This window comes from Mytilus californianus, unplaced genomic scaffold (genome assembly GCF_021869535.1).
Source record: "Mytilus californianus isolate M0D057914Y unplaced genomic scaffold, xbMytCali1.0.p SCAF_13, whole genome shotgun sequence".
Taxonomy (NCBI): domain Eukaryota; kingdom Metazoa; phylum Mollusca; class Bivalvia; order Mytilida; family Mytilidae; genus Mytilus; species Mytilus californianus.
This window is the reverse complement of record NW_026262615.1, coordinates 39,786,952-39,808,699: the sequence shown is the minus strand read 5'-3', so window position 1 is coordinate 39,808,699 and position 21,748 is coordinate 39,786,952. Positions and strand designations below refer to the sequence as shown.

Here is a 21,748-nt window from a genome sequence, read left to right as displayed (position 1 = left end):
GTCGTTTTCCAGTGACCCAGTCGTTCTGTTGGTTGATGTAGTCCAGCATTTGGTTTTGTCAGGTTTTATGGATTCAACCCCCCCCCCCCCCCCCCCCCCCCCCCCCCTTTTTAGACTTTACCTTGGAGTTTGGTCATTTTGTTAACACATTTTTTCACAGTACTGTAAATTCACAAATTATTGCGTGCATTTATTATTGCTATTTTGTCATTTTAGACTAAAATGCAATTTTAATTTTTGCTATATTGAGAAAAATCCTGTTTAATTCATATAAAAAATTTCAAAATGCGAGTTTAAATTATTGTGACTATAACCCTGTCACATTTTTCGCAAAAATAAAAACCTCACAATAATTTCTGAATTTACAGTATATAATTTATGAATATATCAGAAATGTTGAAAAGATTTCCACTTTACCTTTTCAGATAATATAAATATGTATATATTATTTTCTTCCAAAATTTTATAAATACTATTTGTTATAGAATAAGCATGAGACCTAGTTGTTTATTTGTTAAATTGTTAAATGTTTTTCTATTGTGTCATATTGCATGTAAAGAACCTTAACAATGTTATACAATAAAATAAAGAAAAAAAATATGTCTTCCTATCTTTTTACATCCAGACTATATGTATCCGTTTTGGTTTCCAGACAATAACTTGAGTATAAGTGTATGGATCTCTATGAAGTTGTACCACAAGGTTCCTTACTACGAAAGGAAGATTTGGATTGATTTTAGGCGTTATTGTCTTACTTGTTTAGGAATTAGAGGCTAAAAACAAGCATTTTTCTGGTATCAGGACAATAACTTTAGTATAGATCTCTATGAAATTGTACCACAAGATTCCATACCTCAAAAGGAAGGTTGTGATTGATTTTGGGTGTATTGGCCCAGACTGTTTAGGAATTAGGGACCAAAAAACTAGGATTTTCATGTTTCCATCCAATAACTTGAGTATAAAGATTAAGATTATCAAAAATACATATATAGATATGATTAATGAAAAATCAAAAAAGGTAATTATAAGGGTTTTAAGCAGTTTTGCGGAGCATTGTATTCTTCATGGCAAACACATCAGTGGATAATTTGGGGCTTTATATTCTGCTCCAACTTTCACCTTTTTTAGCTCACCTGGCCCAGATGGCCAAGTGAGCTTTTCTCATCACTTGGCGTCAGTCGTCCGTCAAAAATCTTCTCTGAAACTACTGGGCCAAATTTAACAAAACTTGGAAACAACTTGGGGTATTAAGTTTAAAAATATGTCTGATGAACTCGCCTGCATCCTAGATGGCCGACATGGCTAAAAATAGAACATAGGGGTAAAATGCATTATTTTGAAAACTGTTATAAATAGAGAAAATCTGACAGGGCAGAAATATTCAGAATTTTGAGCTCTACAAATTGTGTATAAACGTCGAAACTGTCAGACCACTTTTTAAAGGAGTTATTGCCCTTAATTGACAAATTTTATCACTTTTTTCATTTTTGCCTATTATCTTGAAAACTACAATAGATAGAGAGAAACTTTAAAATGCAAAAATGATCAGCAAGACAAGTTCTGCAAATAAGTCTAACATGGTTGAAATCGACTCCTAATTAGAGTTATTGCTCTTTGATGACAATTTTTACCAATTTTTTGCGTTTTTGCCTTATATCTTATATCCTTTAAGAAGATAGAGAGAAACTAAACAGCCAAACGATCAGCATTACAAGATCAACAAAAAAGAGATTTTAGTTATGAATTCTATTCTCGTCTACAATGTTGGAGAATGTCCTTTGTTGAACATTCACATAGAAGAAAATGTCCTTTGTTGAACATGCACATAGACCTAGGTAAGCGACAAAGGCTCTTCAGCCTTTTTCAACTGATTTTTATAGTTCGTTCTTATGTTGTACCGTTACACCACTGTCCCAGGTTAGGGGAGGGTTGGGATCCCACTAACATGTTTAACCCCGCCACATTCTGTATGTATGTGCCTGTCCCAAGTCGGGAGCCTGTAATTCAGTGGTTGTCGTTTGTTGATGTGTTACATATTTGTTTTTCGTTCATTTTTTTTGTACAAAAATTGGGCCGTTAGTTTTCTCGTTTGAATTGTTTTACATTTGTCATTTCGGCGCCATTTATAGCTGGCTATGCAGTATGGGCTTTGCTCATTATTGAAGGCTGTACGGTGACCTATAGTTGTTAATTTGTGTGTCATTTGGTCTCTTGTGAAGAGTTGTCTCATTGGCAATCATACCACATCTTCTTTTTTATCTTTAGAGCCTTTAGTTTTTCCCAGCACTTTGGGTGCAGAGTACATAGAAATACTAGGACTCTGTCTGTTCATCCGTCTGGTCTTGTAAGCGATCTACATTAGCGGCAAGGTTCCGGTGCAAAAATGAGTAGGCATACATTTTGTAGCCAGACACACGGACACAATACTAAATTATATTAATACTCAATACTTCAGTTAAAAAGCTGTAATTTAATGTCTTTAAATGTTAAATGCAACCAATGTAAATTTTTTATAGATACACTTTTCTTAAGCACAAAGTATACTGTTATTTCGAATTGACATGGTGTAGGCAACAGACACAGCAACCTATAACACATAGACACACAGTTCGACATCAATAATACTCAAATATATTTTTTGCACCAAAAATAGGACATATCTATACCCAGGTAAGCAGTAGTATTATTACCCTCATAACCACCTGGAATGACCTCAATCTGCTAATTGCAAGAGGTTGTCTGTATTAGCAGAAAATTCACATAAATATCACTTTATAAGATTTCTCATATTACAGCACCTGAGATCACCCTGGTTTTTGATGGGGTTTGTGTTTCTCATTCTTAAGTTTTCTATTGTGTGTTTTGTGAACTGTTTTTTGTCGTTTTGTCTTTTTTGTTTTTTGCAATGGTATTGTCAGTTTGTTTTTAAGTTTAGAGTTTGGCTACCCCCTTGGTATTTTTCCGTTATTTTTTTTTACAGATGTTTGATAGTTGTCAAATTCCAGAGTTTGTTTAATTGTAGTCATGGTTTAATTAGCCATCTAAGTCAATAGATATCCAAAGTTGTCAACTTGTGAGTGTTTTCTTCTTAAGCTGATGCCGTATACGTCAGAGGGGCGAAAATACAGGAATTATTTCACAAGTAAAATATCAACTTTTACTTGATTCGAAAATCATGACATTTCATTGCAACCAATGTTCTAAAAATAAATACATTTTGTATACTAATGCTTCATCTTTGTCGTCAACCGATATACTATCAAGTACTGTGGATTCAATTTATGATTTACTTTCCTTGATATCAATTTTAGTGGATTGAAGAAAAGGGGTAATTTCCTGAAAGGGGTTTCATGGTTTAGTCAAATTCTACATACAAGCCAATAGGAAATTTGTACTTTGTTGAAGACTTAAAGTGGTTCATGTATACCAATGCAATCCACAAAAAATTTGGTACCCCATGAATAATAATTAATCGTCAGTATGTGTATGGTAACAGGCACAGATCCATCCATTTTGAAGGAGGGGGTGTTCCAACCCCTGGAACACCATGAAACATTCACATAATTTAAAAAAAAAACCGTTTTATAAGTTATAACTAGGGGATAGAAAATGTGTCTAATTTCAAAACATGATCTGAAATTTACACACAGATGTATGAAACCTGGCTAACTAAATAAAAACAGGATAAATTTTCACATTTATTTATTACAATATATATCACAATCATAAACATTTAGCATCCAGTTTTTTACTTAAATGTACACTAAACAATAGTATTCCATCAAATATAAAATGTTTTCATTAACAAAGAGATCAAATATGGATTTAAAAAAAAAAACAAATAAATGAATAACTCTTTCAATTTATGTCTCTGTTACTTTAGATTCATTTATCTTCCTGCAATTTATGTCTCCATTACTTTAGATTCATCTATTTTCCTGGGTACCAATGATTTGTTCAAACAATTTATAATATCATTTGATTTCAGGGTTTCTCAAAGTCTGCATACAGTCTAATGGAAAATTTATACTTTGTTGAACATTTGAATTTGTGTTTCACCTTTATCCAAGAAATCCATAATAATTGGTATACCACAAAAAATAATGAATTCATAATATAAAATTTCATATTTATTATTGTAAAGCAAAATGATTTTCCCACAGAATTTAACGCTAAAATAAAGTGCAATTTTATACAATTATAGTCTTTAAATGATGTTGATACGAGGATATTTCGACCTGAAAGAAGTATATGGACTGAGGATGAAGTCTGAGGTCATTATACTTCTTGAGGTCTACATATCCTCGTATCTTCTTTAGGTCTACATATCCTCGTATCAAACTCATATAAAGACTAAAATTGTTACCCATATTCTTATTGTCAATACATTGGAAATAGCGTGGAATTTCATTTGATTGGCTGTTACAATTGCATCACAAAGTATTGAGGTTTTAGATTTCTATTTTTAGAAATTTTAAAAATAACTGCATTATCACTTTTCTATCGGTGGTTCTCAGTCTACCATTGAAAATACAAATGAACAAGTGAATCTTTTTGAACAATTCAAATTAGTTAAAATATATACAAAATAATAATAATCTATGGTATTGCACTGAAACAAAATAGATTAAAAAACTATTCTTTTAAACAGTTTTTCAAGCTTTGGTATATAATAAAAGGGTTATTGAATGAATATTGGTGACTATTATCCCTCATAGAATATACATTGTATAGCAAGATTGTGTAAATTGTAAATCTACTTTGGACAATTTTCACCAATATTTACACAATAACCCTATAATACTGTCGAATATAAAATAATTCTCTATTCTAAAGTTCTGCGTAGTACATTACGTTAAAATGAAACTTCTATAGTACTACAAATCTGATAGCAAAGAAGTCAAATAAACTGATTTAACTGTAACAAAACAATAATGCTGTAACAATTAACATATATTTCATGAGTTCAGGTTTTACTGTAACAGCTGTTGTGTATAAATCTTTGGTGTGGTTAAATGACTTTTTTTCTAAGATGCAAAAATATGTTATTATAAATAACAATCAATATATTATCAAATACATGAAATATGAAGAAATTTTTTGAAGTAACAATCTGTTAATGATAAAATTAATCAATATGAGATACATATAAAAATAAGAAAATGTACTATGATTGCCAATGAGACAACTCTCCACCAGAGACCTAATGGCATAGAAGGTAAGCAACTATAGGTCATGGTACAGCCTTCAGCAATGAGCAAACCCAATACAACATAACAAGCTATAAAAGGCCCCTAAATGACAAATGAAAAACAATTCAAATGAGAAAATTAACAGCCTGTTTTTGTGTAAAAAACAATAAACGAAACAAAAAATGAGTAAAATCCTTATTCACACACAAATAGAACTTTTTTCTCTTTTCACAAGTTCCTTATAAAAAAAAATTGAACTAAAAAACAAAAAATGTGTCAATTTGACCTTTAACTACACTCATACTATCATTTTTCCTGTTCACTGAACTATAAAAAATGGGTAAAAATATTTTTTAAAATCTAAATCATGATGAACATGTTTTTTTAAGTTTTGTGACCATGACTTCATGTTTAACTACCTTAAACCATAACTTATACCTGAGAATGTACTTATTTCACACTATCACATTTTCATATTCAGTGAACCACAAAATCTGGGTCAAAATGCAAACATAAATTCTAAAAAAAGTCACATTATTCAGAAACAGTTTTTTTTTTCAAACAGGTTTCACTGTGATTGAAATTGCCATGTCTATATATTTGTTTACATGAAATATTTGTACTTTTTACATTTGGGATACTGTATATCAGTAAGTTTCTGGTTATCACATTCATTATATACAATCAATTCTCAAATAAGAATTTCCTTTATTTAATTTAAGCTTTGTTCTAAAAATATCCACTGTGAAAATTTTAGAAAATCTTGTCAATAGAAAAATAAATAAGTATGATTGCCAATGAGTTGAGACAACTCTCCCCCAAAGACAAAATGATGTAGAAGCTAACAACTATAGGTCACTGTACAGCCTTCAACAATGAGTTAAACCCATGCGGCATCGTAAGCTATAAAAGACCCTGAAATGACAAATGTAAATCAATTCAAACGAGACAACTTATGGCCTGCTTTATAGACAAACAAAAAATAAAAACAAATATGATATACAGCAACAAACGACAACCACTGAATGTTTATTTGTTCCTTCTGACAAAAGCTCTTCTGGATACTTTGCTAAAACAATGCTATAGTATTCTATACTCTTTCATAATGACAAAATACTGTAATATTTCTTCAAGTAGAAATAATATTCCAGAATATTACTTCCATTTTGAACAAATATTATAAAAGTAACTTGAATTCCATGATGCATATTAAGATCTTGGTACAAGAGTGCACACGCTGAAATATCTCGTCATATGAAGGTTTTACTACAAGTATCGCATACACTTATCATTGTCAATGTTCTATGAAAATGTGGTCACAGTCTGGTGAACCATGCCAGACAGACATGTACCCCTTACAATCATTCCATACACCAAATATAGTTGACCTATCATGCCTATTGAATATAGTATCTGATGATCTTACAAAATTAGGAAACTTATTGTTGACCAATGAACCATGGAAATGAGATCAAGGTCATATAAACCTACAGACATGTATACCCTACAATGTTTCCATACACCAAATATATTTGAACTATTGCTTATAATATCTGAGAAATAGACCAAAGTTACCACAAAAACTAAACATTGTCCAATGAACCATGAAAATGAGGTTTAGGTCAGATGACACATGCCAGTTGGACATAGACACCTTAAAATCATTACATACACAAAATATAGTAGACCTATTGCCTGTAGTATTTGAGATATTGATTTGACCACAAAAACTTAACCTTGTTCAATGATCCATGAAATAAGGACCAGTTCAAGTGAAAATTGTCTGACAGGCATAAGGACCTTGCAAGGTATGCACATACCAAATATAGTTATCCTGTTACTCATAATAAGAGAAAAATTAACATTACAAATAAATGGAAAATGTGTCAATGAGACACAGATGATACCCCCGCTTGCATATAATGTTATAAAGGGACATTACTTCAGAACGATAAAAGTGACGCTGCCCAAATTTGTACTTGATCTGAGTTTTGTGGTAATAAGATTTGTGTATAAGATTCATAACATTTGGTTGAGGCAAACTTAAGTTAGGAACAACAGCAATTTTTCCATCTGTAAAGGGGCATAAACTTCATAACATAAGGCAGCTATTTACAAATTATGAGGCATCCAGGTCTTTCTTTTACTTTCTGAAATATCAAGCTTTGAAATTAGTTAATAGTTTTAGCCACCGCCGCTGCCGCATCACTATAATGACACTATTACTGTCTAGTTTTCTGCAACAGAAGTCGCAGGCGAGTCATTAACCTCAAGGCTCTCTTTCTTTTTTTGAGATCCAAGTTCTCTGGCTTTTAATGTTCCTATTTCAACAGCATTTATTAAACTTGCTCTAAATCCAGCTCTTTCGAGAGAATGCATTGCAGCTATTGTGGTGCCCCCTGGTGAGCAGACTTCATCCTTTAGTTGTCCTACATGTTTACCAGATTCCAAAACCATTTTAGCAGCTCCCTGACAATAGAATAAAAAATATACATTCAAAATAATAAGCTAGAGGCTCTAAAGAGCCTGTGTCGCTCACCTTGGTCTATTTGCAAATTCAACAAAGGAAACTCTCCATCATTGTAGACGAGAATAGAATTCATGAAAAAAAATCTCTGTTTTGTTGATCTTGTATTGCTGATCATTTACTCAGTTTAGTTTCTCTATATCTTCCTTAGTTTTTGCTCAAAACACATAAGAGGGTAAAAAAAAAATCCTCATTTAAGGGCATGCAATCACTCCTATAAAGAGTCTACTAACTATATCGGCAAAATTTGACTTGTTAGTAGATCTTGCCTTGCTGATCATTATTGCTGGTCTAATTTTCTATTTATCTACTATAATTTTTAAGATATAAGGCAAAAACGCAAAAAATTGGTAAAAATTATCACCAAAGGGCAATAACTCTAATAAGGAGTCGACTGACGATTTCCACCATTAGACTTATTTGTAGAACTTGTCTTGCTGATCATTTTTGCTTATTTATGTTTCTATCTATTATAATTTTTAAGATATAAGGCAAAAACACAAAAACTTGGTAAAAATCATCATCAAAGGCGAATAACTCTAATAAGGAGTCAACTGACGATTTTGACCATTAGACCCATTTGTAGAACTTATCTTGCTGATAACTTTTGCAATTTAAAGTTTCTCTCTATCTATTACAGTTTTCAAGATAATAAGCAAAAATGAAAAAAATGGTAAAATTTGTCATTTTAAAGAGCAATTACTCCTCTGATAAGTAGTCTGACAGTTTTGACAATTGGTAGAGCTCAACATTCTGAACATTATTGCTTTGTCAGATTTTCTCTATTTATAAAATATAAAAAATAATAGACAATCTTGCATTTTACCCCCTATGTTCTATTTTTAGCCATGTCGGCCATCTTGGTTGGCAGGCGGGGTAATCAGACACATTTTTATAAACTAGATACCCCAATTATGATTGTGGCTAAGTTTGGTTAAATTTGGCCGAGTAGTTTCAAAGGAGAAGATTTTTGTAAAAGTTAACAGTCAACAACGGACGCTGACAGATACCGACGTTGGATGCCAAGTCATGACAAAAGCTCACTTGGCCCTTTAGTGGCGATGAGCTAAAAAGGAGTGATATGGAGATTAATTCATTACACAAATCCCTACATCCATTAGACAAAATCCAAACCACAGGAGCAGCACTTTTATTGCTGTTCTTCATCTTAAGTCACCTAGTTCAAGATTGATCTGTTCACTGATGGCCTTTGACAGCACAGGCTTGGGCCATGTGCTGTCCAAACGCCTAAGCAAGTCTTAAAGAAGTCAGACCAGATCAGTGAGGCCTGAAAAAAGAGGCTTGCTCCTCATTGCAAGTTTAGAACATATCCTAGAAGAAGTTTGTGCAGAATTTTTTTGTTAGATATAGAAAACACTGCATGTTTACATGAAACAAGACCACATTGCTGTCTGTAATTGATTGAGGTAACATGTGTACTGAAGCATTACTGATAAAAACAAGGGGTTTGTTTGAATCTGGAATAATTTTGAAATCTGGAAAATTGATAAGAAAAGTATGATGAAAACTAACCAAACTAAATAGGGTACTGATATTTCAGCATAAACTAACTTACCCCCCTTAGCCATGCGTACATGGCTAACCCTATTTAGTTGGGTTAGTTTTCTGCATACATTTCTTATCAATTTTCCAGAACTCAAAATTTCCAGATTCAAATAATCCCTTGTTTAAAGATGATATCAAAATCTATGTTTCCTTGGACAATGAGTCAAACTATTGGCAAACAAAGTGGCTGCACGGCAGATGTAAAAACCAAGTTTCAGACCAATTATAAAATCATTCCCTTCCAAATAATAAAAGAAAAGATGGTGAAAATGTTCTGTGTACAATGAGAGATGTGAAATTCTAAACTATCAGCTAACAGGCAGTGGCTCTTGGCAGACGTACAATTACCTAAACACTACAATTCCAGACCAAATATAAAATTATTTGCTTCCATAGATTAGGGTTTGGATGGGGTTTACAGAATAGAGAATATTGGGCAAGCAGTGAAGAATAAAGGGCAAAAAATCAAAGAAAAGAGAAAAAGAGGCAAAAAAAGTAAGAATAGAGAATAATGGGTTGCTATAAAATATAAAGAATGGAGAACAATAGAACAGCCTTAACAGCTTTTACATCTTAATTATATCACTACAGTAAAAAAAAAAATCACCAGTAATGTCTGAGCAGCTAGTTTAATTGCTAAATCCCTTGGAAGTCCCATCTTCACACCACCATCGGCTAAAGATTCTATTGCAGTAAAAGCCTGAAATAAAAAAAAATATTCATATAGCAACGCAAGATTTTCAGAGGTTTATAGCATTAATTGTACTTTTATACATGCAGCTTCATTTAAACTGAGATTAATGATATGTGCTCATAGCAGACGGTATCAATATTAGGTCAAAATAATAGACAATTTTCATATTAACAACTTTTGACCCAGGAGTACATAACTTTTCTTCAGGTTACCTACTCTGTGGTAGAACATTCTAAAGAACAACTAAAATAAGTAAAATCTAGCTTACAATCCATTCAATCAGTGCAATTTGTGGAAAACATTTAATGTTTTCTTTACACGACAAAATCAGTAATATGAAAATACTGTAAATTCAGAAATTATTGCATGCATTTATTATTGGGACTTTTGAAGAATGGACAAAGATAACCCCGCCACATTCTGTATTAGCCTGTCCCAAGTCAGCAGCCTGTAATTCAATGGTTGTCTTTTATGGCGACTATATCATATTTGTTTTCCGTTCATTGTTTTGTACATGAATCAGGCCGTTAGTTTTCTCCTTTGAATTGTTTTACATTTGTCATTTCAGGGCCTTTTATAGCTGACTATATGGAATGGGTTTTGCTCATTGTTGAAGGCCGTTTGATGACCTATAGTTCTAAACTTTTATGTCATTTGGTCTCTGGTGGAGAGTTGTCTCATTGGCAATCATACCACATCTTATTCTTATATAGATTAATTATTGCGATTTCAGAAAAATCTGGATACATTTACATGTATCAGATATCAGAATGTGAGTTCTTTGTTGTTGGGATACTTACCTTGTCACATTATTGGCATTAATAAAAACCTCGCAATAATTTCTGAATTTACGGAAGTCTATAACAAGAATGTGTCCATAGTACACAGATGCCCCACTCACACTATCATTTTCTATGTTCAGTGGACCGTGAAATTGGGGTCAAAACTCTAATTTGGCATTAAAATTAGAAAGATCATATCATAGGAACATGTGTACTAAGTTTCAAGTTGATTGGACTTCAACTTGATCAAAAACTACCTTGACCAGACGCACAGACCGAAAAACATAATGCTCCTCTACTATCGTAGGTGGGGCATAAAAATTTATACTTACATATGCAGGCCCACTTCCACTCAGTCCTGTCACTGCATCTAACAAACTCTCAGATCCTTCCTCACAAATCCCTATACATTGTAGCAGTTCCCTGACAAGTTCACTATCATCTGGCAGGGCACCAGCACCAAGAGATATCACAGACGCTGCTGCTTGTACAGTGACGGGAATGTTTGACATCACCCTAACCACTCTGGTATCAGGAGGTAGATTCTGTAAGAAAATATTTTTTTTGAATTCACCCAAGTTTATATTAATGACTCTACCTGTCTCTTTTTTAGAAACTGGTTAATTCTTATATACAAAATATAAAAGAAATGAAGAAACTAAGTAAAATAAAATATGGGCTATACAATCATTGTTTGTACTACAAAATGGAAATAATGTCACATCATAAGTTTAATTTGCTTGGTTTAGGATGTTGATAGCATATAACAATCTTCTGGTGTAAGCTCTTATAATAATACACAGAGGCATTAGATTCTGAAATGTAGGATTTTTTCCGGATTGATCATTCATTTTCTTCTGTTGCTATCTATGCTTAAGTTTTCCCTGCAACAATTTATTTTCACTTTTGTACACATTAAACTCCTGCATTTTGTGTTGCAGAATATTCATTTCCATCCTGTCTTGTGCAAAGTCATTTATTTTCAGTTCTTTCTGTCCCAAAATATAAATTTTCAAAATTTGGATATATTATATACCTCTTCTAATATAGACAGGGGAACTCCTGCTACTATGGATACCATTATTTTGTCCATTGTCACATGATCTTTGACCTCCTTGAGTACTTTAGATACAACGTTGGGTTTGACTGCTATAACTATCATTTTACTCCTATCCACAACTTCTGTATTCTCTAGCGTTGTTGTGATACCATGATTCTGTGAAGAAAAAACAATTTTTGCCTGCTTCAATATTGTGCAATGAATTTTTACCAGAGATTATTTTTTACCTTCCTTTCTTCAATCTTAAATTTTTAGACAATTTTTCTCTTTTCCTTATTTTATTTGCCCATAATTCTCTATTCTTTATGTTTTAGCACCCCATACAATATTCTCTTTTCTTGAATTTTTTAACAATTTTTCTCTATTCCTAATTTTTTTTTTTGCCCTTTATTATCTATTCTTTAAACCCCATCAAGACCCTCATCTATCAAATCTGTGTAAATTTTCTTTTTTTTTAAACTGTGACACATTACATTTTTATTTACACATAGAATGCTTCTTTTATAATTTTATTGGGGTGTAAAAGCATTGACCAAAGCACATTTTGTACGAAGCGTGGAAGTGCTTCATTCAAAAATTTGCGCAGGATCAACCCTATAAAATTGAATAATAGAAAGATGTGTCCATGGGACACAGATGCCCCAATTATAAATATATGGCAAATTCAGCATTTTTTTCAATTTATAAAGGGACATAACTCAAATTCAAACTTGATCTGTGTTTGGTGGTAACAAGCATTGTGTAAAGGATTCATAACAGTTGGTACTCACTGCTCAGCAAACTAAAGTTGAGTGCGAAAACAGCAAATTTAGCAATTTTTCGATTTATAAAGGGACATAACTCAAGAATGGTGAAAGTGAGGCTGGCCACCCAAGTTCAAACTTGATCTGTGTTTGGTGGTATTAAGCATTGTGTAAAAGTTTTATAATATTTGTTAAGGCAAACTAAAGTAAGAGTGCAGAAATGGCAAATTTAACAATTTTTCGATTTATAGAGGGACATAACTTGATGGTGAAAGTGATGCTACCCAAATTCAAAATTAATCTGTGTTTGGTGGTATTTAGTATTATGTATAAGTTTCGTAATATTTGGTTTAGGCAAACTAAAGTTAGAGAATGGAAACTAATTTTGGGACATATGGACAGATGTTAACATGAAAACAAACAATGGTAAAACCTAATACCTACTCCGCCACAGCGAGGGCATCAAAAGAAGCATTTAATTCTTAAAATTACATTTTATGCTACAACTATTAAATTAAGAGTTAGTTCAAGTTTTTACATTGTTTTTCTTTGCATTGTTTTAACATTGTCACGGATAGTACATGCAGTCATGATATTTGTTGTATTCTATACGGAAATACAACTTGATATCGTTGTGCCTCATGATTGTTGTCAGCCAATCAAAATTAGGGATTCTAATGAAAAATATTTGGGATTTAATTACCGGTACTTACCTTTAAAAACTTCAGCATTCTGGGATCTGGATCACTCGCTATAATGTTCTGTGATTTGATAACACCTATAAAGATAGAGCACAGATGATTTGGATCAATATAATTTGAAAATAAACTTTATACATACCAGGATTAATATTTGTACGCCAGAAGTGCTACAAGATGCATCAGTTATGCTTGAATCAAAAACATTTAAAAGGCCATATAAAAAACCAAGGAGAGTATTGAGGACCCAAAGCTCCAAAAGGTTTTCCCATATACAGCTTAAAGGTAATCTATTCCTGGAGTAGCAAATCCTTTGTATTTCGAAAATTCAGTTTTGAAAACAGTTAATTTGCATAATTATGACCAAATCAATGATAATTCATGTCAACACAGAAGTGCTGACTACTGGGCTGGGGAACATAGCAAAAGATACATGTATACATGTCCTGAAATTAGAGCACAGATTACAGTTCAGATAACAAATTCAAGGTCATCCTGGGACATAATATATTGACAGTCTACTAATACTATTCCCAGAGTTATCAAATAATTATAGTTTATCGTTGGTTATCTCAACGAGATTGATTTTCTCGCTTGAGCCGGTACGGCGAAAGTGAGAAAGCAATCGAGTTGAGATGACCAATGATAATCTGTTTATTGTTATTTTACCTATGAGGACGTTGTTAATTTCCTTGACAACGGCACATGTTCCCTTAGTTTCTAGCGATAATTTTCATATCACTCGATTTCGTTTTCATATCACTTAACTCCGCTGAGAACGGAAATTATCGGTCAGCAAGATCAAAGGAAAAATTCGTAAAATAGTGATAATTCATGTTATCGTTATTTTGTGTATTTTTCCTTTGATCTGTTTTTGTGATCATTTTTCATGTCATGCTTCCACTTGAAAATTATCGTCAGAAACTAAGGGTGCACATGCTGTTGTCACTATTTACATCAACAAAGTCATAGGCAAAATAGCAATAAACAGATTATCAATGGTCTTTCAAACTCGAGGACGTTTCTTGGCCACATCTCATCTCAGGGCTATATCATTGCTCTTCCATGAGATTGTAGCTGAGAAACACCCCTTTGTTTGAAAAACCATCGATAATCTATAAAACCTGTGCTGGAAGAAAGTCATTTGATACAATAAATTACTGCCTTAAAATACAAATTATTTAACAAAAGGGAGATAATTCGGCTGTTGTCTGCTCTATGGTCATGTTGTTGTCTCTTTGACACATTCCCCATTTCCATTCTCAATTTTATTGATGAATAAGGAGGAAACAAGGAATTGTCTCTTTCTTTTCTTCCACTCAATATGAGCTTGGAATACTATCTGAAATCCTATATGTCAGTACCTTCAACGTACAGTTCAAGTAAAAACAATCTAAATAAACCTTAAATCAAAATTTTACTACATGAGAGGGTCATTTGGGGTACTCCTATGGAGGGGCAAATCTGTTCAAAAGTTCTTTTGCTTTTAACAGAAAAAATATGTTAATTATCTTATTCAACATTTCAGGCAACATATTTATACCTTAACATATTTATTTAAATTGTTCAAAACTTACATGAATGCAACTTAGAACCATTAATTCATTCATGATTCTGAAGATTTAGAAAACCATTTTAAATGCACAGCTAGAACCTTGAAAAGATTCTATGAAACTGAATGAATAACCAGTATATATTTCTTTTTTTTCAACTAACCAATTTACCAATCCCCTCCCATCTTATTAGCCTTATATATCACGAAAGGAAAATACATGTACCACAATAGGCATGAAAATACAGTTTAACTCCAATTTCTTAAACTCTTTACACATACTGTTTACATGCACATGTATATAGTACTATGCATAAAGATGATGAATCCGTTTGTAAAGTTGTGCATGCCATTATTTTTCTTTTCTATACAAATACCAGATGTTACATGTTATATAGTAATTTTTTTTCCTGTAACTATTTAACTTATTATCACAATTCTTCAAACAAATTTAATTCATAATTCATTGAATAGATATCACATGGTCTTAACCGAAAGGCTCAGGCCTTTGTTTTTGCTCACACAGGTTGTTTGAGATGGAATTATTAATCAGGAAATTAAATGCACTTAAATTACATCACATAGAAGGGAAAGAAATCCTCAATTTTTAATTTTCTTTTTCTTTTAAAAAGTGATTAGGAAAATGATGGTCTGTATGGGGGTTTATCCAGTATTAGTTGGAAGGTAAAGGAAGGGGAAACCCTAGAAATCTAACCATGATACATCAAATTTGGCTTAACATGGTAATACTTTTTTTCTAACCCTTTAAGACGTGCAACAAAAAAATGATAATTTTTACCCTTTTGAAATAATTCACATTATCAAAATAGTAAAATGTATGAGTCTTTTAAATATTATTGATATCAGAGCCACAAACAGAATTAATACATTAAATGTTGCGTAACATAGTAATATTTTTCTTCCTATCCTTCAAGTGTAAAAAAGTGATAATTTTTACCCTTTTGAATTTCACATTATCAAAACAGTAAATTGTATGAGTCTTTATAAACGATATCAACGCCACAACAAAGAGTCAGATCAATGAACCTTTTTTACAGTTAACCTACATAATGGCTTTTTCTGTATTGCATCATCTTTCTTACAGAATTAATGTTAGGTTAATTATGTGTTAACTTAAGCTTCCTGTAATTCGTTCTGCATATGTTCCAAGTTAAATCATTTATAAGTCAAAATATTGAGATATTGCATCATATAAATTTGTCCAACTTTTCAATCTGATATTTTTTGCAATTATTTATTTATTGATCTATCTATCTATTTATGTATTTATTTTATTTGTTAACTTATATAGTAATAAGTTCTTCTTTAATACTAATTTTTTTTAGCTTAGCTGATTAATATATGTATACTTATAGTTGGTTGCTGTTTGCCATACTCCTTTTTTGTATATGGTTTTGCAATATTGATTGATAGTTGTTTAACACCACTTTCAGCACTATTGTGCTTCTTCATGGAAGTCAGTTTTTATTGGTGGAGGAAACCAGAGAGCCTGGAGATAACCATGACCTTCAGTAGGAAAACAATCCTAGACAATTAAGATTGGAGTCAAGCGCACCTGCCACGTGCAGGGTTCACACTCACATGAACCTTAGTGTTGACCAGTTAGTGATACAGTAGTTTGATTACTTGGCCACCGAGGCCCCTTTGTTTGGGTCATAAATCAAGTCATTATATATTTCACATAATTTGTCATGTTGGAGCCTATAAAATATGGTTATGCTCATTGTTGAAGTGACCTGTAGATGCTGAATTCCATGTACATCATTTGGACTATGTCGGATTGTTATCTCTTAGGCAATCATAACAAATCTCCTTTTTTGGGGAAAAGTTGTCAATAAAGGGCAATAACTTCAAAAAGGAGTCAGCTAACAATGCCTGTCATCTTGACTTATTTGTAGATCTTGTCTTGCTGATCATTTTTGCTATAGAAAGTTTCTATCTATATAATATAGTTTTTAAGATATAAGTCAAAAATGCCAAAAATTGGAAAAAAAATCGCCACTAAAGGGTAATGTTGGCTCATTTGTTGATCATGTTTTGGTGATAATTTTTGCTTTTTAAAGTTTCTGTCTATCTATTATAATTTTCAAGATAATAGGCAAAAAAATTTAAAATGGTAAAATTCATCATTTAAGGCCGGCAATAACTTCTATAAGAAATTGTCTGACAGTTTTGACTTTCATTACCAATAGGTAGAGCTCAACATCCTGAACATTTTTGTTCCTGTCAGATTTTCCTTATTTATAGTGGTTCTCAAAACAATAGGCAAACTTGTATTAGAAACGCACGTCTGGGGTAAATGCAAAATTTAATCCTGGTATCTATGATGAGTTTATTTACCCCAATGTTCTATTTTTAGCCATGTCAGCCATGTTGGTTGGCAGGTTGAGTCATCAGACACATTTTTAAAGCTAGATACCCTAAAGATGATTGTGGTCAAGTTTGGTTAAATATGGCCCAGTAGTTTCAGAGGAGAAGATTTTTATAAAAGTTAACAGACAACAACGGACGACGGATGCCAAATGATGAGAAAAGATCACTTGGCCTTTTAGGCCAGGTGAGCTAAAAAGCAGTCAAAGAAAGGTAGGCTAGATGACAGCACCTGATCATCAGGTCAAAAGAAAAAAGGCAAGCATATCCAATGACTCCACAAAAACTACAGAAATTTCAGATTGAGTAACACAAAACCACAAAGGTTACTCTTCCTTCATGAATACAAAGGTATACAAAGACATGCTACTGGTATTGGGTCACTTTTTTGTAATGCCAAACATATCAATGGGGTGCAATGTTGCGGAGGTAATATCCCATGGGTAGAAATTTATATGTCAATGGATCATAAATCTTTATCTTCTGTTAAGATGTCTGGAAAAAATATGTACTGATCTTTTTATCTAATCAGGGGTTCCAAATTTGCTTTAAGCATGTTAAGTAATGAAAGGTTCAGGACCATTTGAATTTTAAGTGAAGGGTCCACCATAAGAAATCAATGGTCGTGTAACAAGCATCAGTGTAAAGAATGGTAGGTCCTTGACTTTTGTAATTTAAAAATGAAAAGTCCTCTCCTAGAAAAGATAGGTCCCAGACATCGGATCCACACTAATTTGAACCCCTGGACTACTAAATATATATATATGATACCATGCATGTGGTTTACATCTTAAGATGCCATATATTGTATTTCTGATAGTCTGTACCCAAATTTGTATATTTGGACCCCCCCCCCCCCCCCCCCTGTACACAAACTGAACACCAAAACCAAGAACTCATGCAGACACTTCAGAGGGGTCACACAGCATTCCCCCACTTATTCAGTGGTACTTATAAGCATGATAAGAGTGTTGTTGTAGATTAAATCTTATTCAAATAAGTTAACAGAGACTTGTGTTTTTTTTTTATTTGTAGTAAATCTGACATTACTATAACATTTTATAGTAATGTGGGTCAGGATGGGGGTTCTCCATTTCTGTATTCTTTAATTTTTTAGGTCATTTTTCTGTATTCTTTATATTTTTTATATTATGACATTATTCTCTATTCCATTATAAAATTAGCACACCAAAATTCTCTGTTCTCTAATTTTTCAGCCATTTTTTCTCTATTCTTTATTTTTTGGTCCATTTTTCTGTAGAATTGGGCCATTATTCTCTATTCTGTAAACCCCATCCAAACCTTGAAGTAATCTCAGTAGTAAATATTACAATGTACTAATCAACCACTACATCTACAAAATGTACTTATGTTAAATGTCAATCTTGAGATAAAAGATCAATAGTATTAGCACAAATCCTTGAATACTAGGTCAATAACCTTTGTGAATCAACATAATTATATGTCTTATCTATTTCCTCTGAAATATACATGTATAAATCGCTCCTTCTGTTGGACATGGTCATGGGAATATACGACCATATAGTGATATACAAGCTATTACAGAAATTTATTCCAATAGAAATGAATTTTGTATTGTTTTTACTGTAATTGCCACATAAAATTAATTTCTAGAAATAAACCCAGACACAAAGAAACATTGCATCATCAAATCTCAATCAGCTGATTCTGTAGTAAAAATAAGATGGTTTATTTCCCTTTAATTAAAAGTCATAAAATAACACGTTGCTTAATTACCTGTTGCAATAAATCCCCTTGCCATGGCTTGGGCCATTCTGCCAGCCCCTATAAATCCAATTGCCATTTCTTCGGAGATCTATTTCTTCATGTGGCGCACATCGAAAGTTTAAATATTTGACGATCGATTGCATGTTTGTGTATATTTATTATATAGCACGTTTACGCCGACTGACTGCTTTCCCCAGTTGAAGTTTCAATTGGTTGAGATTCCATTGGTCCCGCCCAGAAAATGCATATTCATGATTGAAAACAGATTACTTTTTTTCCATCACTACGGTAATAGTATGGTACATGCGGATTCCAGTTAAGCCCAGTCTACATATTATAGAATATTTGATCGATTTGGTTCTTCAATGGAATATTTTGATCGATTTGGAGTTATCGGAATAAAACACGGCTAGCTATATATGATCATATATATACAATTTCGAAATTCTAAGGATTTTTTTTTATATAGCCTTATAAGATTTGATACAAGTGAAATTTAGAGATATTATTTAGATATTAACATTTGTAAGTTGTCAAAAAACAAACTTACAACAGTACGCACAGTAAAACTCAGTTTAAGAGAAGGCCCGGAGTCCGATGTCAGAATAGGAAACAAAAGAAAACAAACAAAATGACAATAATACATAATAACAACAGACTACTAGCAGTTACTGACATGCCAGCTCCAGACCTCAATTAAACTGATTGAAAGATTATGTCTTCATCATATGAATATCAGGCACAATCCCTCCTGTTAGTCTAGTCAATTTAGTGAACAACCTCCAACTAATTGCAACACAAAGATTTTCTCTAAAAAACAAGGCTGTTACTATCTATGAACAACATACTAAAACTATACAAAAATATATTTAGCGGAAAGTGGTGTAATTTATAAAAATGTTTTGTAGTAAAAGTAAGGTTATATGAGTTGCTTCCCCTTATTTGCCAAAGTTGAAAAAAATTAAATTATACAAAAAATGTTCTGTATTTTTTAAAACAGTTGAAATAATACAATACAATACATAATTATTTTAATTTAAAAGAATAATATTACAAATGAATCACTTTCCTGTCTCAAAATTTGTATATTTGAATAAAAATATAGACCGAGATTGTGTTCTGCTATTTTACAATCCAAGACTCTAATTCTCCAAAATAGTGTTGGTAAGTAACCTACAAATGGAAAACTGTACTGAAATAGAGTAACCAACTTTGTCACATTCTTACTTGGTATTTGAAAGAATTCGGCCCCTATGTTAAAGGCACAGACAGTTTATTTTTTGTTGGGGGAGGAGTTCCAGAAACACATGTTTTGTTCTTTATAAAAAAATGTTATTGCAAGATTCAAAGTCTTTAAGGTATTTTTTCTCCAGAACTTTAGAAAGAAAACAATATATTTTTTTCATTTACCTTCTGGAACAAACATGTTAAGATTTAGAATCCAACAATGTTTCATAAAAAAATAAGAATAATGAGTGTTAAATGATTTTATGTTAAATATTTTTTCACAAATATATATTTCAGGCTCCTCGAAGCAAATAGCTACTCATGTAATTTGCGACGATCTCAGTACTCACACACCATATAAATAAAGCTTTGACTGTAACTCTGAATCCACTTTTCACTTTGGTTACTAATAGGATGTGTACTTATTTATATTTTAGTCGGTGCCAACAGTATTTATTCATCAACTGTAATTACTAAGCTTTGAACTAGCTATGAGAACTCAGTGTCTTTTTGTTAATTGTTTATATACTCTGTGCTGATCTTTTTGAGTTGAGCCCTTTCCAACTGGGTTTTACAATTTGTTCTTACGTTGTTTGCTATTTAAATAAAATTGAGAATGGAAATGGGGAAAAGTGTATGTCAAATAGAGACAACAACCCGACCAGATCAAGAGCAGATGACAGCAGAAGGCCACCAATGGGTCTTCAACGCAACGAGAAAATCCCGCACCAGGAGGTGGTCCTAAGCCGGCCCCTAAATAATACAGGTCAGCATTCCGGAAGCAGAGAACAACGTCTTTAACATTGATATATCTGTAATAGAGTATATTTATGAATAAAGAGAGATTTGAGGTTTTTTAGGGTCAACGAGAAAGCAACCCAAACGACTAACAAAAACCAACAGACATACTTTCAGATTAGAAATGACTATCTAAACGCTATCTCTGGCCATCAAAGTCGCCCACAGACACTACAAATTTTAATTCATACACAGATGATGCATGATCATTTTTTTTTTACAGTTCTTAGTGTAAAAAAAATTACCTTTTATTAAATTAATTCAATGAGATATATTAAATAAAGAACTTGGTAATGCTTTTCTTTATATACTAGTAAGTATATATATATATATATCTTTGACCATAATATTTTCATATAGCAGACAACCCATGTTAATTATTTGTCGTTACCATTTGGTTGATGTTTCAGACCACCACATACATGCAGGTTTATAGGGTACACACATAAGGCGCTGTTGCTATTAACACTTCCTCCAGGAAGTGATCCCATTAATTCATTCAACAGTGCTTATCTCATTTTCAACATCCAAAATTGGACCACTTTAGTACAATTACTATTTAAATTCAAGCTCTTGAGGTAAACTTATAATCGTATTGACAAAGCTGTTCTTGAAATTTCCTTAAACAATATCAGATCTACATTCAATTTTCGATCTATGAGTTTGACTGTCCCTCTGGTATCTTTTGCCCCTCTTTTAATGCTAATTCAGTGAACTAGTTTATGTTCCTAAATTGTAAAAGCTTATATATCTGAAATTAAACGTGGAT

At 32.4% G+C, this 21,748-nt stretch overlaps 1 protein-coding gene across 1 annotated transcript; it reads right to left on the bottom strand.

Annotated features, from left to right (window-relative positions):
- Window positions 1-3,685: 3,685 nt before the first annotated feature.
- On the bottom strand, window positions 3,686-19,102 carry LOC127723651 (pyrroline-5-carboxylate reductase 2-like). Its single transcript, XM_052230375.1, has 6 exons — window positions 18,964-19,102; window positions 13,278-13,342; window positions 11,798-11,977; window positions 11,094-11,306; window positions 9,893-9,985; window positions 3,686-7,661 (listed from the first exon to the last, which is right to left on the bottom strand). Exons 1-6 carry the CDS (start codon window positions 19,028-19,030, stop codon window positions 7,422-7,424), a joined length of 858 nt encoding a protein of 285 aa, XP_052086335.1. The 5' UTR covers window positions 19,031-19,102; the 3' UTR covers window positions 3,686-7,421.
- Window positions 19,103-21,748: the final 2,646 nt, after the last annotated feature.

Coding starts and splice junctions, on each gene's coding strand:
- LOC127723651 (XM_052230375.1), bottom strand. CDS start 19,030: ATGGCAATTGGATTTATAGGGGCTGGCAGAATGGCCCAAGCCATGGCA. Junction 11,978..13,277: donor GAATGCTGAAGTTTTTAAAG/GTAAGTACCGGT, acceptor TTTTCTTCACAG/AATCATGGTATCACAACAAC. Junction 9,986..11,093: donor GTGGAAGTGGGCCTGCATAT/GTAAGTATAAAT, acceptor TTTTTATTTCAG/GCTTTTACTGCAATAGAATC.